At 36.8% G+C, this 16,208-nt stretch overlaps 1 protein-coding gene across 3 annotated transcripts in view; it reads right to left on the bottom strand.

Moving 5' to 3' along the window:
* Positions 1-16,208, bottom strand: part of NLK (nemo like kinase) — a 66,909-nt gene that overhangs the window by 23,297 nt on the left and 27,404 nt on the right. For all 3 annotated transcript variants that reach the window (XM_040578575.1, XM_040578579.1, XM_040578584.1), the window contains 2 exons: positions 8,886-9,015; positions 7,221-7,276 (listed from right to left, as the gene is read on the bottom strand). In XM_040578575.1, coding sequence (XP_040434509.1) covers positions 7,221-7,276; positions 8,886-9,015 — 186 coding nt within the window. The remainder of the gene's footprint in view (positions 1-7,220; positions 7,277-8,885; positions 9,016-16,208) is intronic.

Below are 16,208 nucleotides of genomic sequence, written 5' to 3'. Positions count from 1 at the left end.
TAAATGAGGGCCTGAAATGGCACCTGCACCACTCCAGGTCTGCTGCGCATTAAATAAAGCTCTCTTGACAGGGGCTCAGAGGTGCCATTAACTTGAACAGCAGCTATCTGATTATTGTCTCTAGATAATTTAATGAGGGTCTCTAAACAAGAGCAAAAGCAGCACTTGCTTGATGTTCCTGCCTTTTACAAATGTGGCAGCTTCTTAAACAGCTGGTACCCAAGCGGGTCAATGACTTTACTCTGGCCACACTATAAATGTTTAGCAAAAACAGACAACAAAACCCCTATGGGATTTCAATTAATGATTCAAACAGGTACCTGCAGTTTTCTTTTTTAAGTTGAACATTAAAATAAGCTGGCTATGAGGCGGTCACTGGCGCTGTAATATTCAGCTAAGCTGAACATTAGTACCAGATAAAAATTGCTACTGACAGCAGTAATTAGTTAAGTAGCTGTATAAAATTAGAACTACAAATGTACCAATTTGCTTCAGAATAATTACCAAGGCAAATGCATGGCACAAAAGAACTTCACTTACTCTGTTGACTGGGAGACCTGCTGAGTTGGTAAATTTTACAAAGCGACAGACAAATTTTTGAAAGGAATAAAGTACCTTCTGTGATGTGGTATTCTCACGGTGACTTGGATTCTTCTTTTAAGGTCTCCGCATACCCCAAACCTCAATTCTATAGACCATTTTTCTGGGAAGAGGCCAGCATTCTATGAACAAGTTCTGGGGTAGGTGGATTAGCTGGATGCTAAGAATGGAGTGGAGATGTCTATCTGCATGATACTGTAAGAAACATGGGGTTTTTTGAACCAAACCCAAAACAAAACTCTCTTATATATTTCAGGATTTTCTATAAAATGTGGACAAGGGGTTTTCTCCTATTTTAGCATAATTCAGTTATATTTGCTTTTACATTAGGATCATATCAAGGTTAGTTTGTGATACCACCTCTGTTCTCCTCTACCTCTTTGCAGACTTCACAGCATTCTAGCAGAAATATTTCTATAACATCCTCAATACCCAAAATATAAAAGAAAAAAAGACCTGGTCCATGTAAAAATAGTGCAACAATTATTTAAAAAACATGTAATGACTCTAATGCTTATCTAAATCGTTTTTTAAGTTTAAAATGTACTGACTTTTCTGTTACAGGTAAAACTACTGTTACATTTGTCATCAGGTCACCTCTATGCAATGTAGAAATTGCAATCCACGGCATGTGTCAAAGACCACAGACAAGAAACAGCAGAAGCTTTTTGTAGGGACATGGTTTTGGAGTTGGGGGAAAAAATAACAGTTTTTCATACCAGGAAGAAAATACTGAAACTCCACCTGAATCTTACTTCTGTGTAAGGTAAGGGATTCAAAGCTCTTGATGAGTTCCTAATGCAGAGAATAACTGAGCTGCCGTACAATGAGAGAAGCACTTAGGTGAAGCAGCAGCTCCCACCTCTCCACTCCTGCTCAGCTTCAAAACTCATCAGGAGCTGGACTTCCCATCCTGCCACAAAAGCACCATGTCATCATCAGCTCTGAGTTAATGGCATTGCTATTAATCACCTGCAGTTTAGTGGCACCATATTTTGTATTATGCACAATAAAATCACTGATTTTTATGTAAGTAATTTTGTCTCTGCATTTGTAAAACAAAGCTTGAATGCTGTGGAAGCTCTGTTTTGGGAAAGACAAATACGTCTGGCGTGTCACACCTGCAAGACTGCGGATAGGCTTGTGACAAGTTTTCTTAGCTGTACAGTGTGGTTAGCAAGAGTAAGACGTACAGGTAGATTCTCTGGTGCCAGTAAAAATCATGTGTCTGAAATGGACCAGTGAGACGCTCCCCAGAGGTATGGCAGGATGTGCTCTGCAGAATACAAAAATAAACTCCACTGCTTCGGTGTTAGTTTCAAAATTTCACTTGGTTATTTAATTATGTGGTCCTGAAGTTACCTGAATTTGATATTCAAATGGGAAATGTGTTTGTGCTACCAAGCACTTCTTACAGATCACTATCCTGGTATTTTACAGTGCTTATGGACAGATGCAGTAAAATTATCAAATACTTCCATAAGTAGAAAGAAGAACAGTGCAAGGGGGAATGTGGATTAATCAGTAGTAGACTTGTGGATAAATTACTGATTACTATTGATAATTTATTCTACAAATAGCTTTTAAAATAAATTGTTTAAAAAGTGTAACACCAAATGTCAAACAAGCAGTGTGAAGAGTTGCTAGTCAAAGTTAACATTTTAAAACCTTCTCTCGTGTTATTTCAGGTTCTTAAGAAATCAAGTCATAATCCTTAAGTTAGGAATGAAGATCATTTATTTAGTACCTATAAAAGGTTTAAAATTAAAAAGACAAAGGGGAAAATTTCATTCTGTTCTTATTGAATCATTGACAGCTTGGCAATACTGCCAGCAGACTCTACTTGAAAGAATACTGCTAACAATATATGATATTCAACTTCAAAACCTCCCTGGTATTTTCCCATGTCTTCTCAATAGAAATAATTTCATACCAATGCATACGAAGGAAAATATTTTCAGTTCTAGGCAATATTATCCAACGAGGTTTTGCAAATGCTGGAATAAAGGTATTACAACTTTACTGCTGAATAAAGCAAAATTTTAACCCAAGGCAAAAGAGCCTCGTGTTACAGAGACTAGAGCTACTATGGCACACAGCTCATTCACGCAGAGATCTAGGGCTCCCTCACACAGTTGACTGGTTTGACAATAACACCACCATGCTTTCATTACCTGTAGAAAGTCCATCAACCCACTCTGTTCTTATAAATGCCTAGCAAGAATCGAAGTCACAATTCCGCCTGACCCAATAACATAAACTGCTGTGTTACCAGCTGCAACCGTAGCTTGCAAGCCATAGCCTTCTATGGAGTGTACTAATCCTCTTAATCCTTGGGGTCCCTGTTCCAATTTGTTTGTGTGTTGGCCCAGAGGAACTAGTCGTGATGACATTTCGGAAGGGCACTTAAACAAGGAAACCCTTTCTAAGGATACTGTGAAAGAACAGGAAGCCTGAGCATACACTGCTCGGTCCCCCACCAGTGTTGTCACTGTCCCTTTTCTGGCTGGAGGAACCAAATCTTACCTCGTCCCTATCTACCCTCCTCCACCCTACATATACGAGAGATTCACTCCATAATCTGTCCAAAACCCAGTTCTTTCACCTCTTAATAAGATCAATGGGAGGGAACTGCTGCACACCTTTGCTTTTACTAGTATTAAAATCTTTCTCAATCAGTATAACAAGACTGACAAACCCGATGTCTTTTCAGCTGCTTCTAATATTTACTTTAATGGAAAAGGTGTTCAGAAAGTTACTATAGAAACTTAGGATAGTTCTTAAAAGAGAATGCCTGTGTATCTCCAGTTGCAGAATTCAGTATTGCAATCAGTTGCAGAAGACTCTGTAATTGGAAAAAAAAGAGCTATAAATCCAAGAATTGTTTAGGTTGGAAAAGACCCTTAAGATCAGAGACCAGCCATAAACCTAACACTGCCAAATCAGTCCAAACAAGAATTAACAGATATGTTAATTGTAATGAAAAGCTTTTTAGATGCTCTAGAAAAACCTGATTTGCTCTTTATCTTTACAATCGATGTGCTTTAAAGCTAGGTCAGTCCACCTAGGGAAACAGGCATACTGCAGAACCAAAACATCATCCAAGCTTGTGTATCAGGGACAATACTTCTGTCCCACCAAGTTAAGCTGATGATTGCAGGGATAAGCCTTGAACATCACCTTAATGATTAATATAAAACCCCTAAAATTTACTAACAGTTCTCAAGACAGACACCCAGAATAATATATGCTCCATTATATATTCATTTTTGCACTAGGTGATATTGGCAGAAATACGGATACCCGTATAAAGGTATTAAATGCTCACAAAGATTTTCAATCTACAGCATCATTATACATTCAAATTATATCTCAACCTAACAGTTTGCAAAGAATTTTCATTCTAAAACAAAAATCTCACTAGATTAGAATTCCTTTATTCAACACCAGTTTTGTAAGATATCTTCTAATTTATCATCAACATTTTCAGTCAGTTTTATAATGAGTTCTCTTTACAAAATATACTTTGCAATTCTTGCTAGTACCTATAAGACACTGAACAACTGCAACTAACTCTACCAGTTCATTTGCAACACATCATTCATATAATTTTAGTCATTCTTTCACTATTTTTTTTTTCTTTCCCCCAAAAGGGCACTACAGCTCCTTAGATAGAATAAAGGAAAGCAAGTAGTACCAACTCCACCACTTTACACTTTTATCACTGATCAATATATCTTATTGTAAAAACGGAATGTCACTATGGTATCTTTAGGAACTATACTAGTGTATCAACAAAATAAATTTTTACAGCTACATTTCCCAAATATGGACTATAGTTACCTGATCTTCTTAAAACAAATCTGAAGTAACTTCTCCTTATACTACAGTAAGTAGAAGCGCATGCAATCAAAAATGTGCATATAAATTGAAACACCTATTCATTCATTCTTCTAATGAATTTAAGGGTCATAAATGCACTTCCTGCAATTATTTCAAAATAAAGGAGAAAGAGGACTACACAAAGCAAATAGTCTTTATTACCAATATTAAGAGTCCAGAAATTCAAACAAATTATATTAAAAAAAATCAGCCCTATAAAACATTAGTCAGAATGACTTAAAAATCAGTTAACCATGAAGGAAACTAACATTTCTGGTTTTATATTCAAAACTTGGCAGTAGCTAGGCTCATAAAAATAAGCTTATCCCATTTAAATATTCTTGATCGTACAATTACACGGAAGGAGTAATCCTTAACCTAGATCTGATTTATAACTCATATGACTTGTTATAAAATGAGGGCATTGAACTGGTGCAAATAACCAAAATCCAGTTTTTTAAGACTACTTCCATGCTGTTCGCATGGAAGAAATATCAAAGCAAAATTTAAGAGCTTTATCTAACATTCACATGAAAAAGCCCTAGTATAGTACAGCAATATTTTCAACCAATGAATTTGTTTATCAATCAGTAAATTGTGCTGTACTTTGGTTAAAATCACTAAGTTTAAAATACACCTACTTTCTTCACCAATCAATCTGAGTCATTATAAATAGATCAAGCCATACTTCACAACGTTCAGTTTATCTAAAAATAAGGAATGACAATTTTCTACCCATTGATTGTCTTGTAAAGTGGGTCATACAGAAAAGCAGCCAAGACCCACTAGTAATTAAAAAACAACCTTCCCACGTCTAACCATAAGAGTAAGCTGGTGCACTCCAACCTCAAGCAGCTCCGCTGGACACTGACACAGTGTAATAAAGCTACTCGTAAGACCCGCAGCACACATGATGTGGACATCTGTGGGACAATGCAGTGATTTTTGTAGAACTTAACTATTACTGTGCATTCAGGTAACAGAAAAAAGCACTTCGGTCCCAATTATGATTATATAAAAACTATATAATTTTAGAAAATAAACCCAAATCCTCAATCAGAACACTGTATATATGCTCATGAATGTACATGCATGCATTTTCAGATGAAAACTGATTGGCAGGTGTCTTACATAAGCTTATAACAGACATTTCATTATGCCATGCCTGATTTCCAAGGAGATTTTGGTAACAATTTTGGGTTTGGGAGGAAATTTTTATTTGCACAACTGGGTTGTGAATTATAAACTTGAAAAGACTGCAATCAAAGCTGTGAAAGGAGCAGCAGTACAGTGAGATGACACATAACTGAATATGCTCTGATTTGAGTGTTCGCTTTCAACAATTCAGCACTGAGTTTAATTTTCAGTGTTTGCTTTTGGAGTTTTCCACAGAAAACACGGAAGTCTATTAGGTGACCTCAGCTGTATCACAGATCCCTGTACTGAAACACTGATTTGATAATGGAAATGTCGATGTGTTAGGATATTTGATTATCTGCTTTCTAAAATATCACTTTTACCGAAGTCTACAAAGGATATTTTGTTACTAACAGCATGTTGTAAAAATATCTGAAAAGTTCATAAAACTCTGTAAATAATTTTAAAATTGTTATGGGCAAGAGTCTGGTGAAAAGCTTTCTTCCTACACACATAAAAGATAAAATAGAAACAAATAATCTCATTCAGTGCTGATTATCAAGTTCACTTTTCATTAGCTAAAAACTTCTCAAAAATTGGATCTTAGCATGTTAAATTTTTAAAATAGCATAAAGAAGAGAACAGAGTGGGATTAATCTAGGCAGACAATCTTTATTATGAATCCCAGTCTGTAGCTAGTGAAGTCTCTGCAGAAAACAGAACTACCCTTATTTAAAATATTTTTTTGTTCTAAATTTTACAATATTTCTAGATACCTTCTGTACCATGAAAACCTGTACTCAACTCACTGCAGTAATTTATAGCAATTTAGAGCAAGTACTAAAACAACCTGCTCTGAGTCACAGAACTTCTCTTCCAACTAGTCAATAAGAGCCTACCCAGCTCAATTTAAAAGTAAGTTTTACTTATTTTTCAGTGTTTAAGAATGCAGAAATTCCCAACCCCCAAAACAGATGATACCCTGAGGTTTGACAAAGAAAAAAAAAGAACAAAACATTAAATTCTCCCATCAAGTTATGTACTAAAATTCAATTTAATAATAGTTACCCACAGACAGCATGTACCTTTGCACCAGTGGCACATAAAACAGCACATGTATCTGTGAAATCTGTTTTCATGATCAAGATAGAGGCTGAACAAGGAAAGCCACAACCCAACTAGTCTGCCGAAACACCTCTGAAGTCATGCTTTCAAAGTATGTGACAGTAGCACTCTCTGAAAACACCAGTATGTATTTTATGGCACTAATAACAGAGAGGAAGTTAATTATTTGATACAGTTTTCAAAAAAATATTTTAGGTGAATCACTTATCTGTTGGTAAACACCGCAATGCCCTGCATTTACTGGATCTTACATACTCAGAGCTTCATGTTCAATCCTGAACTATTCCACCTCCAACGTTCACATTAACTAAGAGTTCTTCATAGTACAGATTCACTTCTTTAAATAAAACTGTGCAGATACAGACTCAAAGTTTTTGTAGCTCTATTTTATAGACTCCACCAACTACTTGCAGTTTCTAAGCTAATGAAAATTACACCTACCTCAATTAGGATGCTCTATTTTACATTTAGGATACATTTCTTCAAAATAGTCAATGTGTGGAGGCTGGAGTATGTCGAGGGCAGAGAGTACCTAGGAAACACCATACAAGATCAAGACCTATCCCAAACAAAATGAAAGCCCTTTCAAAGAGACAGTCAGACTGCATCTTTCTTACAGAGCTTAGCTTTATTCTATCCCACACAGACAGACCAATATTCTATGTCACTAGATATGTGAATTTAATAGCCAGGAAAGATATTCTGTACATTCAGGGTCTCTTTTTTTGTTGTTGTTGTTGTTAATGCAAGAAACTTTTTCCAGCTGTTCAATACTAGCATAAAAACATAAATTTATCTACCCATTAAAAACTGGTTTATTTCAAATATATATATAACCATAAAATACTTGGAAGAAGTAATTCTAGCAAAGAAATGCAAAAGCAAAAGATATTACACTTTGTTCTGCCTTTCATTTTTAAGAGTTTTGTGATACACTGCTTCCACGTGGGAATTACAAAACTCAAAGTTGTTCACATTCTGAATCAGAAGCTCAGCTCTCTGTGCAAAGAAAATAGATAGAAAAGCAGCAGCACAGAACTTACATCCTCTCATAGGAAAAAATACTACCTTGGTGTCGTCTTTTAGATCCTGTCCTAGGAATATCCATGACATTTAGATGAGGTACACAAACTTCAGTGGTTATCAGACTCAACTTCTGACTGCTTACAGAGATGCTTTTATTTAATTTTATAGTCCTCAGTAAAATCTCCATAACGAAGACACTGGTGAGGAGCAGTTTAAGGTACCAGTTCAAAAGAAATCTTGCCCCAGAATCCATTTCCCAAGGACCGGTGATCATAGTGGGGTGGGGACTCTGCAGTCTGGTACATGCTTGCAAGGTAGTCCCCTCTTTTGCTCCCCAGTGACAACACCACTTATCTGAATCCAGTGCTTACCCACAAATAAAAATCTTCCTTGGAATACGATACCCTCAGATAAAAAAATGTAAACTTTAAAACAGGAGGAAAAGCAATGAAATAAGGTTCTGAAACAGATACCCACTTCCTGATCCCATTCCACTAGGAGAGGATAGTACTCCCAACATGCCCGTTACTGCTCATCAATGGGAGGAGGTTACCATATCCACAGTTGCACTTGCGGAACAGTTTCTGTAAGTACTTCTTGATTCACTTCAGACACAGCCATATGGGTCAATTTAAACAATTTCTAAATGTTTTAACTTAACCTAGGTGATTTTACCTAACCCAGACCTGGGACTGCTTGTATGACCCCTCTGCTAGAAGAGGTAAGACAGCTACAAACTCCAACAAAAAGGAGAGGAAGATGGAGTAAGAAACAGCTTGCAAGCGAAAGCATCTCCAGCTGGCATAGCTTTGTGCAGACTGACATTTATCTAAAGCCTAAAACAGGATTAGGTGGAAGTGTATTGCCTGGCTATTTGCAAACATTTTGGAAGGGAAATTATGAATATCCTTAGATTCTCGGTAATTTCATTTTTTATAGTGTTCGCAACAGTGATATTTGAGTTTTGAGGAAATCTGATAACCGTAAAATTAGAGAGCTTTTAAAGCATTTTAGATATTCTATAATTTAAAAGAAAAAAATAATTCTGTTATAGATAGCTCCATTTCACAATTAGGCTTCATCAAAGACTTCAAAATTACTTTGAATTTACTTACATTGTCATGCTTAAAAAAACACAACATCTTCAATTCCCGGAAGACCCTTTTACAAGAGACCAAATTTTGGAAGACGTTGGGCATCTTTTTGAGTGCAACTCTCTTTCCATCTCGTGGATCTGTTACTGACCTACAGAATAAAAGATTTAGAACATCACATACTACTGTTAGACAATTTTTCTAAATCAGAAAAAAATATTTTAGAGTTCTTATCATTCTTAACTTAGACGGTGAGTCAAAACAATGCGAAGACATTTCTAGGGAAAAAAGTATCAAGCAAAGGGCATTATGCACTGTACTATAGAGTCTGTATTAAACGCAGTGCGATCATTCTTTGATTCCAGTACAAATACACATACCCAGTCAAGCTTGGTAGCTGTTAAGTGGCTGGACACATGTACAGCAGTGCATATACTGCCTGCCACTGGCATACACTGGAGCTCAAAGGTAGGTCAACACCCTGAGCCGAGGAGCAGATGGGACAATAAACATCTCCTTCACCTCCCCAAAAAGACCTTGTTAAGATTAAAACATTTTCTCAATTACACAGATTTGCTTTTGTCAGGTCTACTGCTTTCTTGTTCCTAACAGGGCAAAAAATGTAATAATCCCATTCTGACAGAACGCTGGCAAGTGTAAGACTGTTACTTGATCTATCACTAAATCACTTTACATCTAGAGAAGCACATGGTATCTAAGTCTCCACAAATGTGAAACAGGCATGATACCTGTCTCTCTCCCATAGAGCTCATGGGATGCAAGTATAGTAGTTCAGAAATTATAAGGTGCTTTGCACATGGCAAGTATTTTAATTTAAAGTAATTGGATTCTGAAAATAGTATTTTATAATGAGAACCATAAAACTAGAGCAAGGAGATTATGGTGCCTCAATTCCCCATCACGGTTTTTAAGGTGAGGGTTCTCAAACCTCACTACAAAACAGGGTTTCTAGATCTTTAGTTGTTAAGAAACGTTCATTTTTTTTCTGCACATTTTTATTGGGATGACCAAAATAACTTTCTTCTCAGTGAAATGCCATAACCACGTAAGACTCTACATCCAGCTATGTACCCTGATGACTACATTTGTCCTTAAAAAGTTGCTGGCTTTTCTAACTGTGGTGTGACTCTCCTACAGACGGCAGGGAAGGCTTCTTCTTTTGTCTCAGGTCCATGGTGTTTTAAGCATCTAAATAAAAAATTAGAATGGGGTAAGCAAATATATGCCTTATCTCCAAGTCCCTCAGAACACAAAACTATTCAATCAATCCAGAAAGTCAGAAGTAACCACTGATACCAGTGGTTGGGAGTCAAAGGAGAACTGCCCCAACACACTCAGCTACAACACTTGTTAACAGCCACTGCTTATCTGTATTTTAAACGAGGGGCAGAGGGGAACCTGGGAAAGTTGATACCAGACTATTTCTATGGTGGGAAACACAGAGCCAAAAAGAATCTGAAAAGGTCTTCCAATTCACAATATGTTTCCTATTGTCTCCAGGACCTTTGCCTCTTGCCTGTAGCCTAAATTGGAAAAAAGGGGAATGAAACTGGAAAAGCTACAGAAAATCCACTGTTAATGCAACTCGGCACTCACCATTGGCCGGACTGAAATACCCTCCCTCACAGTGTACAGTCACTTCATTCACAGATGATGGTTACCTCAATGAGTCGATTTGCAAAACAAGGTACTATTCATCATGAGCAGGCACATTTCAGGCTGGCCCTAGCTTTAGGATTATTGCAGAGGCAGATTCTGAATGACACACAGCAGGGCCAGTAACAGGCAGTGGCTCACAAATTCATATAAATTTGATCCCAGCATGAGCTGAGAGCTCCCACTGCTTGCAAGGTCAAGCACCACTGATCAGCTAATTAGTGGTATTCTTCTCTCTTTATGAGACAGCATTTCTGGCCCCCACCAAATTTTTACTTTAAAGGGGAAAAGGAGGAAAAAAAAAAAAAAAAAAGAAAAAAAGGCAACCCACCAAACCTGTAACCTTCAAAAGGGAACTTAAAAGCTGCTGGTTTCTGGGAATTTGACATATATATTCTTGTAACGGAAACAAAGTTGTAAAATTTTATTCATAAAAATCCTCACCGATTACACTGCAGATGCTACTGAGTTACTCATTTTTCCCTTTGGAGTTTGGACACTATTGCTGACAACTGCACACACACAACTGCTATTAGGAGCATATTCACAGCTACGGCAGAAATTCCGCTAGTGGATGGCAATGATGATACACTAAAGTATCCTACAGGTGCAAGACCTGAGACCTTTGACAACATGAAATTTCCTCACAAATGACTTAATATCCAGGCAGACCGCAAGCAGCTTTCTTCAGCTATGTTACGTTCAACCGTAGTTAAAACAAGAGTTAAATAGCTATCTTGGCTATGAAAAATGTTTGACTTAAAACCTTCAAAATTTATTTTATGCTATACTGTAGCATATTTAGAACACTACAATTGTTTCTGAATAAGGTGAAGAAAATTAAATATGTGGCTTTGTTTCATTATTTTTCCTTTGAAACGTATCTAAAAGCCATAACTACAACAAAAGAACTGTCTTTAAATAGACACAATTGCTATTTTACACTGTAAATAAATTAATTCTCTAAAACTGTTTCATTTTGTTTGAAGACAATAAAACAGTGCTTAAGATCCAGGCAGTTTGAGAGAGTTCACATCTACTTGTACCATTTCTATTATCTATAAAAAATCAGTGCAGTAAACATATACAACCATGGAGAAAGACAGACTAAAACCTCTTCATTGATCATGTCCAGGGGTTGTACAACACAAAAAGGGCATAAAAACCAATGGTAATTTGTCTGTAGGCTTAGTTCACTGAAGAAATTAAGCTGCAGCTTCACAGATTTAATAGATTGTTTGTTTGCTTTCTACCTCAAATTACAGAAGTTTAATAGAACCTGAAATGGACAGACCTAAACCAACCAGAAGTCACAAACGACAACATTTTTGAAGGCAGACATGTGAACAAGCAATGCACCTTCCATGATTGATAAAAATCTGTCATCTGAAACTTGGGCATGGCCTTGACTGTTTACAGCAAGAGGAAGTCAATTTCCATAAAACTAGTTACAGAGAGTTTGTGGTTTTGTTAAACATGCTTCCTCTTGTTCTGGAGACTGTAAGCTTCACAGGCTTTTTAAGCTCCTAGCTGTATATTTAAGCTGTACCTATAGCCATTCAACTTCTGAATTTGAGTACTACCACAACGGAACGACACCATTCCAATTAGTGATAGAAGAACAACCTGTTTTCTAAATGTTAACAGGCAAATAAATCAACTTATCAGAATCAGCTTTGAAATTTTAGGTATTTTTGACATATTAAAATTCCATAAACAGGTCTGACGTGCAATACAGTTCCCATATCTACGTGAAACATTAGAAATTGGAAAAGTGCTTAACAATATGTAATTAATCAATCAATAAAAGCAGCATTATTAAAAAAAAGATCAAGAATAGTTTGCCTTTGGTTTTGGGCTTAAGTACTAATAAGAACCAAAAGATCGTAACAAAACCTGTTGCAGAAAATTCTACACTGTTGGGTTGACAAAGCACATATTACAGTCCTCTTGGCTCTTCAGGAGGTTTCTTATTAATGTCCTGAAGGCTTTTTGGACAAAATGCATGATGGACTTGAATACATGGAGAGAAAAAGCAGGCCTGCTACAACAAGGCGCACAGCAGCTTTTTAGTCATGTCCAGGTCTCACTGTTACAGCAGCACCAACAAGAAGACACTGAATTTAAGGCAGGTGACAGAGTTGTTTCTGAAATTCTACCTACCAGTAGACAGGATGAAACTGATCTGCTGGAGGAGGAATAAATACCAAAACACGTTTCCACTTGCTTGCTGGTTCGTTTCTAATTGAGCAAGGGGGAATCATGTTTGGTACCTGAGGATTTGGATACTAGTCCTCCCCCATGACAAACATCTCAGAGGTTGCATGTTTTAGCAGCAGCAGCAGCACATCTCTGGCACCTACACTCAAGACCTTTTGGAGTTAACAGCCACCTTTTAATCATATTTCTGTTTAGGAATTTCCTATCTGCCTGTTTTCCAGATCTTTTAAGTATAAATATTATTCCAGCAATTGACAATAAAGATGCTATAATACATATCACTAGATGGACCAATAATACACGTGGTTTCAAATTCTGCATTGTCTTGTTCATGTTTTAAGGTAAAACTCACAAAGTAGCATTTCTTGTTATTAGTCATGCAAAGACCAGTCATGCTTGTAGCTGGTAACAATATAACTCTAATGAATGTGAATGGAAGTGCAGTAATTTCACGCCATGTTGAGTTTGTTCTCTCTTAACTCAGGGTAGCAGCTGCTTTGGTTCAGCACAAACAGTACCAGAGAAAAGAGATAAGTGCTGAAGCCTGTTACAGAGGAATGCTTTTATTTCTTTGTTGCTGAAAGGCTTGCTGGGCTGAGCTCTTCTGGTTCTGCAACACAGGGGTTATCCCATCTGTATTAGCTAATGAATCTCAGGCTGTACAGATAATGAACAGCTCTGAAGGCAGCTTCCGTGATCTCCAGTGGAAGCGACCCTGGTCAAAACGTCTGGCTTAATGACCAGTTACTTGTCAAACTAAACTTCACCAGAATTATTTAAATATTATGCACCGTGCACTTTTAATGCATACAGTACACATCCAATTTTTACAGCAACATATCTATTTGCATTGTCCTATCTAATAAAATGAAATTTTAAGTAACAACTGCTAACATTTTCATCTGATTAGTCTCAAACTATTAAACACTATAACCTATACTCATGTATACCCTTCAGAGAGCTGTATCACCACACAAAACTGACAGAAGACCTCAAAAGGTGTCCTTTTAATTGAATTATAGGTTAAATTTTAATTTAATCCCAATTCTAATAAAATATTAAACTAGAATAATAGGATTTAATTTTAGAATAGCAATGTGAAACATTTTCAGGCAAAGTCTGAAATTCAATACATTAAGTACTCCTCTCACACTGTCCAAAAGTATGGAAATGTCAAAATATAGAATAGCATTAAAGTCACTTGCACTCACTGATTTTCAATTGCACTGCCTCTGTAGCTGTGCCTGTGATGTTTTTTGAAGTAAGCCATAACAATTTTTTAAAGCAAGCAGCCTGAACTCATCACCTAAATCAAATGGCATCTACGTGTTGAAACCACAGCCAAATGCACACATTCTGCTTCTTCCAGTTGCTGGTGAGCTGCGTTACCACCAGCAATGGAGGTGACACAGGTCAAGACTGTGAAAGTAATATAATCAAAGTTAAAAATCTGAATCCAAGACACAAATTCAGAGAAAGTCATCACTGGAGTTCCAACAGGCAAATGAAAAACCAAAAGTCTGAAGTGGAGATAATTGTAAAAAGCTACCTAAAATAGAATTTTTTGATGGATTTGAAACACTCGCTTTCTTCAGCTGTACTGCTACAAAATTATGGTAGTTGCATCAAACTCAAGGATCCAACAGTCAGCTTTTATAAAAACAAGTCCAGGTTGAAAGTAAATTTTAGGATGTGAATGTTAACCGTCTAGTTGAGCAAGTTTATATCTGCTCTGCAGAAAATCACGAGGCAGTTTACATTTGCCTAAATTAAAGTTCTCATAAATCAGTGTTAATTACACATGAACAGTAACACAAATTACAAAACTTTTTTTTTCTTCTTATTGGTATATGCCTTTGTCTAACATCCTTCCCAATTCATAAAGAAAAGAAAAAAAAAAAAAAGGAAAACCTCTTAAAATAAACATTATCTTAGAAAGATTATATGCATATGAGAGTAGTTGCTGAATGCCTAGAAATCTTTTCAAGCACTACCCCCAAAACCATGAAATGGATATCCATCTTTTCCTCTCTGCGTGAAGGCAAGTACCTAAAACTTCCGAGTACTGATTCCCAAGGCTCTTCTGTTGCTGAGCCTCACTCAACCAAACTGACAGCGCTTTGTACCTCGAAATACCACAGCTCTTTAGTTTAGTATCCACAATGACACTTATCTAGGAATACTCAATTCTGTTAAGTCAGAACATAATCAGGCACTGATACCGGTGAACATCAGCATCCTATTAATTCTTACACTTCTCCCATGGATGTAGCTGTCATGCAGCCTCATTAGTGAGTGTGAAAGATTTCATAAAATGGTTGGTCTTCAATCAAATAATACAAAACTCTGATTTATGTTGGTAGTTACCACCGATATATTGACGCTCATTTTTACTAGTCCTGGGACCCGTTTTAAAAAACAAAAAGAGCTAAGTGTATTGCAGAACTGCTGAAGTTCATCACAGCTGTGTAAGCAAGGCCTGGTTTGTCTGCTGTTTTTTCAAATGCTTCCATACAATAAAAATTGGTTTAGATTAACAGTCTTTTCCTAGTGCTCCTGTTGTAGTCTCTGATAAAGGAGTGAGGTAAATGGGGTTGCTGTGGCATATGCATTTAAGGCCAGTTTCTTTTTTCTTTTAAATAACCCACTTCTACAAACAAGTAATGATCACCTGCAATATCCAGCTTGAAGGCAATTCCTCTATTCACTCCCGCATAGCTGCAGCAATTTCACACTGCTCCTCACCTCCCTGACTTAGCTTGTGAGCTTTATACCACTCACTAGCAATTTCACTTCAAGGGGCAGCACAAAACTAACAATCAAAGTTGTGAATATCAGAAATGTCAGGACTGCATTCCAAAGAACAGAAAAAAAGAAAGGGAGGAAGGAAGGAAGGAAGGAAGGAAGGAAGGAAGGAAGGAAAAAAAAAGCCTGTCTGAAAAATTGTTATTTACAGCATCCAATAAAGATGCTGAAAATGTTGCTTTGTGTTTGTGTACAGCACCTACTTTGATACTAGTAAAATAATTATTTATAGCAATATGCTATCAGGTCACATATCCCCAAGAGAAACTAGAAAAGCACGAAAATCTCCTTGGAGCTAATTGAGAGAACAACTAGAAAGGCAGCTTTACTTACTGCTGTTCTCAGAAGAACACATTTCAATTCCCTCCTCTGCTTTGTTAGGATATTACACCCTAGGTGAATCTAGCAGTAAAGTGAACAGCAGGCAGGGAATCTATCCATCACTCAGCACAGAGTCAATGGGGCACTCTTTCAAGCTACTACTGAAGTCTGCAAAGGTTTCACTTATTAAGCATCAACTGTAGCTGGGGATAAAGAGATAAGAGACCAAGGTTTAAACCAAAAATAACTTTGCAAAAAATTATATATAGGTATGGGACAAAAAAAATAAGTTTATATATATAATTTGGAGGGGGGGAGCGG

This window comes from Falco naumanni, chromosome 1 (assembly GCF_017639655.2).
Source record: "Falco naumanni isolate bFalNau1 chromosome 1, bFalNau1.pat, whole genome shotgun sequence".
Lineage (NCBI taxonomy): Eukaryota > Metazoa > Chordata > Aves > Falconiformes > Falconidae > Falco > Falco naumanni.
The sequence above is the reverse complement of the archived record's forward strand: the minus strand, read 5'-3'. Positions and strand labels throughout refer to the sequence as shown.